Source organism: Sprattus sprattus (assembly GCF_963457725.1).
Source record: "Sprattus sprattus genome assembly, chromosome: 13".
Taxonomy (NCBI): Eukaryota; Metazoa; Chordata; class Actinopteri; order Clupeiformes; family Clupeidae; genus Sprattus; species Sprattus sprattus.
Genome location: NC_137911.1, coordinates 15,967,591 through 15,977,590, shown reverse-complemented (window position 1 = coordinate 15,977,590; position 10,000 = coordinate 15,967,591). Strand labels below are relative to the sequence as shown.

General features: G+C 44.5%; 1 protein-coding gene across 1 annotated transcript in view; it reads right to left on the bottom strand.

The window, feature by feature from the left end:
* Positions 1 to 10,000, bottom strand: part of asap3 (ArfGAP with SH3 domain, ankyrin repeat and PH domain 3) — a gene marked incomplete at both ends in the record, with an annotated part of 39,865 nt that overhangs the window by 17,834 nt on the left and 12,031 nt on the right. Inside the window, 5 exons of the mRNA XM_080850693.1 lie at positions 476 to 561; positions 2,030 to 2,153; positions 4,025 to 4,074; positions 4,729 to 4,803; positions 9,363 to 9,508. Of these exons, the coding sequence (XP_080706819.1) occupies positions 476 to 561; positions 2,030 to 2,153; positions 4,025 to 4,074; positions 4,729 to 4,803; positions 9,363 to 9,508 (481 nt within the window). The remainder of the gene's footprint in view (positions 1 to 475; positions 562 to 2,029; positions 2,154 to 4,024; positions 4,075 to 4,728; positions 4,804 to 9,362; positions 9,509 to 10,000) is intronic.

The following is a 10,000-nucleotide window of genomic DNA, read 5'->3' as shown; positions in this document are numbered from 1 at the left end:
AGACCACATCACTGAGTCATTTTTCTGCTAAAGCCACAACACCATGCTGAACCCCAGACAGCCCCAGAAAGATTATCTGCTGAGCTGCAACAATGGACAATAATTGTGGCGGACTTATTGTCAAAAAATGTTAAACAGTTATTGTCCCATGCTGGCGCTGAGATATGTTTCACATAAACGCATTGTGCTATGTTTCTAAAAGTAGAAGCAAGTCGAAGACAAGGCAAATGTTTGGTAAAAGGATTTCCGCAGAATTTCCATAAACGATTCCGTGCTCTTATAAAACAGAATTCTTCGGCTGGTTTTCACAGCTCTGTGGCTCTGTGGCCTGAGACAAGTGTTTTATGACAACAAAAAGTCTAAAAAGAAGAGCCCCACACACACACACACACACACACACACACACACACACACACACACACACACACACACACACACACACACACACACAATCAGGGGGTGAGGGGACACTCACGTGAGCTGTGCCTGGAAGTACTTGATGAGAGACTGCAGTAGATCGGGCCCCTGTCGGATCTTCAGCTCCTGGATCTTCAGTAAGTACTGCAAAGCCACAGGAGAAAGATCGGGGATTAGGACACACAACTGCCTGGGCTTAGACTTGGGACAGAAGGGATGAAGGTGAGGCCTCGGTCAGAAATGAGAAGTCTAACAATAACAAGAAGCAGCCCATGGGAAGGATGAAGTCAGATTTAGTCACGTCATGAAATATGGAGTGGGATGGAAGTATAGAAACAAAGACGTCTTCTTCTTATTTTTGAATGAGATTTTCTTTCCATTTCTGCTTATTCTTTGTGCCTGAGTTCCTGTGCAGGAGGTGGCTCTGAAGAGTGCAGCCTCTGGGTCTTAGGGCTTTGACCGAACGTAAATTAGCCTGGTCCATTTTATGGGCTCTTTCCTGACTCAATGCACCAGAGAGAGGGATTTTCCATCTGGTGTTAAGAGCCCTGAACCAGCGGAGGAGAATGAAACGCCCCAACTCTGAAACGGAGCACCTTTCAGAGAGAGGCAGAGAGTTGGAGAGAGAAGGAGAGAGGGGGGGGGGAGAGAGAGAAAGATAAACACAGAGACTAGAAAGAGACGGAGAGAAAGGACAGAAAATGAGAAAAAGGGGGTGATTGAAGACCAAAAGAGAGAATGAGGAGATTGAAGGAGAAAGAGGGAGGAAGAGAGAGAGAAAGGTAGAAATAAAAAGAGAGGGAGCGATAGGCTGTGGATGGACCAGTAACTAGCTCAGGTCTTCCTACACACAACAGTGGAAATCCTCAGACATCTGGATGACTGCAGCGAGCTTGTGACAATCTACAGACGAGTCTTTGATGAGTGTCAGACGAGGATGAGCCTTAGACGAGCTACAGACCAGCCTAAGACGAGCTCCAAACAAGCCTTACACGACCGTCTGAAGAGCTACACACAAGTTCAGCTAGGTTTGGATTCCTCCACCCAGTTGCCAACCCTTCCCAGAGGCTGCCTGGACACTTGGGTGGCAAAGCAGACAGACTCCAGGCAGAGATATGATACGGTATGGGCTATGAGCTTTGGCCGTGCGTGCCGAGGCTTTCAGAGGCCGTCGGAATACTTGGATGTGCCCAGGGTGACGACCTCAGATGACCCTGACCTGCCCTGTTTAACCTCCCCGGACCCACACACACACGGCTCCTTACCATACCTACCAACACATGCACACACGTGGTCTTGAGAACACACACACACACCCACACACACATGAATAACCAATGCTAAAATAATAAACACATGCACAATTATATGAAGCACATGCTTTCATTGAATCTCTGGAGAGTCATAACACAAGCCTTGTGAAGGTCTTTACAAACTCCAAGAGCACACACACATTTATCTGCTCACAGGCAAACACATACTGTATACACAACCTAATAAACATACAAACACAAACACAGATTAACAAACAAAAACACACACACACAAACAAACACACACACACACACACACACACACCAAACATCATGAAGACACACATATCCTCCCTCACCTCACACATCTGCAGCTGGAAGGTCCTTCTCTCTCTCTCCATGTCCTCAGTGAGGTCTGGTGTCTCCAACCTGATTAGACCCGCCTGTTTCTGTCTCTCCTTACGCTCTTTCTCCAGCTTCCCCCTGCAAAAAGTAACATAACATTACAAACCACACGCACACACGCACGCACGCACACACATACACACACGTACCACACGTACCCACACGTTCACACACGTACACACACACACTACTCCTACTTCTCCAGCTTACCCCTGCGCACAGTCACATGGCATTAGAAACATATATAGATAACAAAACACACACACACACACACACACACACACACACACACACATCCTCCTTCTGCAGTTCATCCCCAGTCACATAGCATTAGAAAACAACACACACTCACACGCACGCGCACATGCACAGACATTCCTTCTGTAGCTTCCCCCTACACACAGTCACATAGCATTACTTATATAGGGAACACTATATACACAAATACAGTTCCAACTCTTCTAGATAAGGAATTATGGTGGAGCAAAACCAGTAGAAAAATGGTTCCTCACTAGAATAAGTGATTTGGATGCAATGATTTGCATAATATAGATTTGGATACAGGGCTTTGCTTAATAAATATAACTGTAAATAAACAACATGCCTACACATTCTTGGGAAAGTCCATTTCCAGTAACAAAGCAGACTCTTACACAACACACTTCCAGTGTAGGACATGTGACCTTGCCCATGTCTTCCCATCATCTCTACTGTGACGTGAGGGAGTTTCATCACATCTGTCTTCCCAGAGAACCCCAGAGAGTATTTCCTTTGACGTAACTAGTCGAGCACGGTGCTAACAACACATGCCCAGTCAGCACACCTAGAGATGTCTGTATGCACAATACTGTAAATTGCTGTGGATAAAAGCATCTGCTAACTAACTAAATGTAAATGTAACAAGGGTAACACTTTATTTGGATAGTCCACCTACAGAGTCCACTTTACAGATAGTTTGTTGAAATTCAAGTTCAGTCTTTCTAACTGTTCACTGAATATCACCTTAAACAAACCCACCCCCTAACCCCAACCTTAATTTGTAGTCACCATAGTTTCAACAGATAGATTGTTTTCTAATCTGAGCATCTCTAGATAGTGGGACTGTATCAAGTCTGGCCCTGACCAGGTGATGATGAATGTGGCATACAAAGAGAGTTGTGGGGGACTGTGGACCAGTTTAACCCTAATTTGGGGCAGGTGTTTAGATATGTGGGGGACATCTGTGTGTGTGTGAGTGTGTGTGTGTGTGTGTGTGTGTGTGTGTGTGTGTGTGTGTGTGTGTGTGTGTGTGTGTGTGTGTGTGTGTGTGTGTGTGTGTGTGTGTGTGTGTGTGTGCATGCATGTCCTGCACCCTGTGTGCAGAGGCTGAAATGATGGCCTTCCATAATTTCCAGTGTTAAGACTATGAGGGAACAACATGAATCACATTAAATATCTGTGTGTGACTGGGACCTCTGTTCCTTCAGTCACACAGACACTAATGCACTGGCACGCGCAGGCACACACACACAAACACTAATATGTTCATGAGCATACACAAAAACACAGCATTCATGTAAACGCGCGCACACACACACACTGTAAGATTTTTCCACTATGTGTTTCTCGTGGCACAACTGTAGCCACACAATTCTAATTCTTTAAGAGCACTCTGTCATATGAGGAAAAAGTTCAAATCAAAAGGAATAATAATAATAAAAAAACACCTTTAAATCACAGCTTTTCAGATGTAAGATGTGAGCCATTTAAAGGCATGACGGAAAGATGCTGCCATTGGCAAACAGTTATCTGAGGTCATGTCATATCATATGTCAGTTAGAGGACTCACTTAGAGGAACGTGCCTCTTGCCAAACTATTGTGGCATAAAGCTGAACTCCTAAGGGGGAGTGGATAAAATTCCACTCGTTAAAAATGCAAATGGTTTATATCTGCTGGCTGGGAGACTCACACTTTGACGTCATAGTCCTTCCAGCTCTTCTCCATCTGTTTCTTCAGCTCCTGGTTGATGCAGGGAGTGAGGGAGAGAAAGAGTGAGGGAGAGAAAGAGAGAGGGAGAGAAAGAGAAAAAAAAAAGAAAGAGAAAGAGAGATACATATTAGAAAGAACCCAGCTGGGCCAAACGTAAGCAATAACAAATAGATTTATGTTGTAAAACTCCATTGGCCTTCATATGACTGAGGAGGTCAACCAATGACCAGTTATTTTGCTAAAACACACACACATACACACACAAATACACATAAACAAACACAGAAACACACACACAAAAACAAACACACACATAAACACAGAAACACAAACACACAGAAACACAACATACATACTCATACACACAACCACTCAAAGACACACTCAACACACACATGCACAGCGCACCTCCTACTAACACACACACACACACAGACACACACACACACACACACTTCCACAAGGACAAACACTTCACCTGACATTGTGAAAAAACTTGACTTTGCATATGTGAGGGTGTTGGTTGCACAACACTCACAGACAGGGGCACACCTCCTGATGGCTGGGGATTTATGATCTTGGATTATGTCTATCATACAGCCAGGTGGGCGTGTCTCTGGGTTCTTCACACTGGAGGGAATTACAGAGAGACGTTCTAGAGACGTTGAAGTCAAGAACACTCACCAGTCTGCTGTCTCTCAGCTCGTTCTTCAGCAGGTTCTCCAGAGGAAATGAGAGAATGTTGTTCAGGTTCTGAACCTGGGTGGGAGGCAGAAGCATTAAGACACAGACAGATTGTCAGACAGATACTGAGACAGACAGACAGACAGACATACAGACAGTCTTCCTGAGCCACTGGTGCTGTTAAACAGGATAGTCTACCTTAGATAGGGGCAGAGATTAACAACGGACATACTTGAGAAGAAAGACAAAAATAATCAAAGCAGACATGACTAAAGTGTTTGGCATTTTGATGGAAAGGACAATTAACACACACACACAGAGACACATACACACACACACATATCAACATCGTTATGGGAAAGTCTACATCTGATTCTTTAATGGATTTGCAATTTTCAACATTTTCAACTCGGCTTTCCAGTTCACACAATACTTTTCTGTAATAAGACCCAATGACAATGACCTACAGGGAGCTAGAATTAGGTCTTTCTGAATTTAAATGGCAAAAAGTAAGGAAAATGAGGCAAAGGAGTATGGGGGACTATGAAGAAAGCCAATGAAACTTCTAGAGGTTTTTTAGAAACCTCTTAAATACACTTTTCTGCTGTGATTTGCCATGTCCCTTCCAGCTAGGGCCTAGTTGGAAGGGACATGGCATATCACAGCAGAAAACAGAAAACCTCAAATCAAACATGTAAACTGAGACTGGGCTTTAAGGTTGGCAGCTGAATGTGTGGGTGTGTGTGTGTGTTTGTGTGTGTGTGTGTGTGCGACCTAACTGAGGGGTGGTATGGTGTGTGGGGTACCACTTGGACGAGGTCCAAGCCAAACCATAATAGGATGGAGGAGCGACTGGGTTGGAGGCAGTCTAGTGCCACTGGCCATGTGTGTGTATGTGTGTATGTGTGTATGTGTGTGTATGTGTGTGTATGTGTGTGTGTGTATGTACTGTATGTATGCTTACGTATGTATGTGTTTGTATGTGTACATTTCTGTGTGTGTGAGTGTAAGTCTGTGTGAGTATATGTCATATCTGCATGCCTTGACCTCTATGTCAACCCCCACATAAACATAGTCATCCAAACAGCAGTTCCTTCAGAGGCATTTAGCAGCATTGCACAAAATCTTTTTGTGCAATACAAACTAAACTAAATTAAACTAACCGGTCTATTGATCATCTTAGTGTAAACATGTCCTGACCCTAAGAGAGTGAGAGAGAGTAAACTTAAACTGGAAGAGGTCAACCATATGGGGGATGTGTGTGTGTGCATGCTTGCGTGTGAGAGAGAGAGAGAGAGAAAAAAAAAGAGGAAGCGAGAGAAAGTGTGTTTGAGCTAAACCCAGTCAGTCACCAAAACTCAATAAGATCCCACTAGGGCCAGTTTCTGCGATAATGACACAAACAACTACAAGCCCCTTCCTCTAGGCCAAAGTTCCCAAAAACATGTCCTTCTTCCTGCTCTCATAAAGATTAACTAAAGAGTCGATAGAAATGGGACTTTTTCTCCCCGTGAAGAGTTTCCTGTGAAAATGTGGGGAACAACTTTCTGCAAGAAGAGTAAATATTGTTATATCTGTGGCAGGGAGAGAAGCGAGGAAGGCTTGTGGGGGAAATTGACAGTTTGGCCTGATTTAGCCAGACCCAGTGTCCCTGGAGACTGGTTGATTGACAGCTTGGTGGGGAGACGGAGGCAAGGGGCCTTTCCGCTCATGTGCGCCGTCTGGAACAAATTAGCATCGCCATGGACACTATCAGTAGGAGGGTTCCGGAACACTCCAGTATGAGAGGCCCTTGTCTGCAGCTGTTGAATCCCTGCTGTCTAACCACAGCACACACAAGCACACGCACACGCACACGCACACGCACACGCACACGCACACACACACGCAAGTATACACATAAGCACTTATGAGTCAATGCAAGGTCACACACACACACTCACTTTACCCCATACACACACACTCCTGAGTCCATCGAAGCACACAGCTATAGAAACACTGCCTCTTCTGCTCCAGATAAATCAAGGCATCAGGGGAACAGATGCACAGATGCACGCTGGGTAATGGGAGCCATTTTAACACACACAAGCTGGATTGCCGACTTCATGTCTTGGCTTTCTGTGTTGGCTGAACCCCTCTTTTAGGGAGATCGCAGCCGTTAAATCATCCTTATTTATACGTGCCCGAGGACACGGGCCATCCTGCAAGACTAATGATAACCTCCTAAGTTTATTTTATATGGACACTGTGCTGTATGCGGTCACCAGAAGATGATTTATTCCTCTCTGTGAGGGTGAGTGAAGCCAACTCTAATGGAAGCCTCCTGACCCGAGAGAGACGTGAGCCACGTTTCCAGTACACACTCACACACACTCACACACACTCACACACTCACACACACTCACACACATTCAGCACCACCCCTGCATGCACCTCTCCTCTGTCACACCTATCCTGTAACACCTCTCCTCTGAGCTCATAGATATCATATCTCAGAAGATGGAGGTTAGAAGATCCAAGGAAAAAATAACAAGATTTTTTTTTTAGACCTATCTTCTTGAAAAACAATAACTTGGAACTGTGCGAGACTCAACTGACTCAAAAAATAGTCAAAGTAAACAGAGGGAATGTCCATATGAATGTTGATCTTCAATGCATTTCTTCTACAATTGATTCCCATTTAAGCCTATTGAAGTTCAGGAGCACTGACCCAAAAACAGTTTGTTAACTCAGGGATAGGCCAAGTCTAGGACAAACACCAGAACTGGGTAGAGAGAATAAACACCCAGGTATGATTTCACTCCCTTCAGACACTGAGCCATTGGAGTAGGCTGGTTCATAATCCATTTAAATTGAGGAATTAGTCTGGTCTTAATAAACAATGCCAACACAAATCCCTGGAGAGCTGTTGATACATTTCTCCTCCTTGACTACCTGCTTCTGCTTCTGAGTCATATCCTTGTCTTGGTCAATCACGTTCCATTAGCATCCATTACCAAAAGGCAAGTCACACACACATGGTAATCCCCAGAGATACCATACAACACACTGGGCCCTATCTTGCACCCAGCGCAATTGACATTGTCACCGACGCATGTATAATTCCTATCTTGCACCCGGCGCACAGCGCGATTTTTCCTCCAGAGGCGCGCTTCGAAATGAACTTGCGTCGACATGGGCGGGAGCGGAACAGAGAAGGCGTTTCTCTGGCGCAAGTGGTATTTTGCAGTTTCAAAACAACGCCGTGCGCCGTGCGCCATTGACCAAAAAAAAGCTGGTCTAATGTGAGGCGCAATGTCTAAAGTCTGTAACGCGTATTCAGAACGCTATTTTAAGGGCGCATGTGCTTGCCCGCACAGTAAAGGACCTATAGGCTACACTTTACTTCTGTCGTCTTCACGAGAGATTTACACCAATTGTTTGGCAAGCCATATATAATTACAAGGAAAATAAAGTATTTACCACATGAGGAAATCATTGTGATATCCGTATCCAAGACATTTTAAAACTAGGCATACATCTAGCATACACAATTGACCCAAATGATTCAGGTTAATTGAAGCTGCGTGACATTTGATTTATTGTATGGCTTTGTTGCATTTATTTAATGCCAGTATTATTATAAATCTTGTAAACTCATCTCTGTGTATGTGGACTTTATTTATGTACCTTGGGTTTGGTCAGCTGGTGCACTGGCTTGGGTGCCGATTTCCATGCCCCCAAATCCCTGCAGGCTCTCAGGCGCGAGGGTAGACGTGGCGATGTCCTCTGCTGCCGTCAGATCCTGGGTCGAGGCAGATCCACCTCCCGTGAAGGCACGAGAACGTGTGTTACCTTCCAGCTTGGATGTCCCACGTCTCCGGACGTCATTATAGCGTTTTCGGCAACGTTTTCGGGTGCCCCGTTGCAGAAACAATCACGTCAATATCTTGACATGCTTGCTTGACTTTGCTTACTTTTGGAGGGTTTCTCGCATCCCCATATATATCTATCTCCCGGCTTTTTACAAAGCCATACAATAAATCAAATGTCACGCAGCTTCAATTAACCTGAATCATTTGGGTCAATGTGTAGGCTACGCTAGATGTATGCCTATTTTTAAAATATCTTGGATATGGGTATCACAATGATTTCCTCAAGTGGTAAATACTTTATTTTCCTTGTAATTATATATGGCTTGCCAAAAAATTGGTGTAAATCTCACGTCGGTCTCCTCGGCTGTGAACTTTTCCGGTCTTCCACCAGGTAATTCCGCCATCAAAATAACAAGCCGCTATGGACTATGCGCTCCTCGCTCTTAAAGGAAATGTGAAATGACGCTCGGATTGGTTTATTGCATATTACGCCCAAACCACACCTATGGCTGAGTAACCTCCTTTGGACCAACCCTTTTGACACTTGCGCTGGACGCAAGTGTGTTTTTTCCGCCGTTAAAATAGCAACTGCGCCATAGAGCCGCCCACACAGCTACTTGCGCTTGGCGCCGTCCTACTTGCGTTTCTGATCGGCAAGATAGGGCCCACTATCCGCACTGGTGTTCACTTATTGTATGTGCATACCCAGCATTCGTCTTCACACAGACACATAATCTCACAAGTACACTCTCAAACTCTCACACTCACACTCACACTCACCAGGTTTTTGAAGAGCGATGTGACCTCCCGTGTGAACACAGCCAGGTTGAGGAAACCAGTGGAGACTTCATTATTATCCTGACACAGGTGGCTGTTTCCCAGGTTCTCCAGTACCTCAATGTACTGGTCCTTATTCTCCACATGCGCTAGAACAAACACAAACACACACATACACATTTGAATATTTTTACTTGCACCAATAATGATAAATGTGCCAATGATTATAAGGAAAGTATTACGACATGTCTATGCATCTTGATACATCTACAGCACGTGTACACATCAAACCAGCAAAGATTCTATTCTAAATTAAATATAACACATTTTCTCTATGAAGAGAGACAGACTGAACAGTACATACTTTCTTGGCATTGTTCTTGCACTACGATGCACTTATGTAGTCTTCTGGCTTTTTGGGGATTTTTCTTAAGTACCGTAACCGCTTGGGCTTGTGGAAGAGCCCCAGATCTCCAAAACACAACAACAACTCTGTAATCTTTTCAGGCTGAGATACATTGAGGCGTGTACACACAGACACACAGACACAGACCCAGAAACACACAGACACAAACACACAGAGACACACACACACACACACAGAGACACACACACAGATACAGACACACACACACACACAC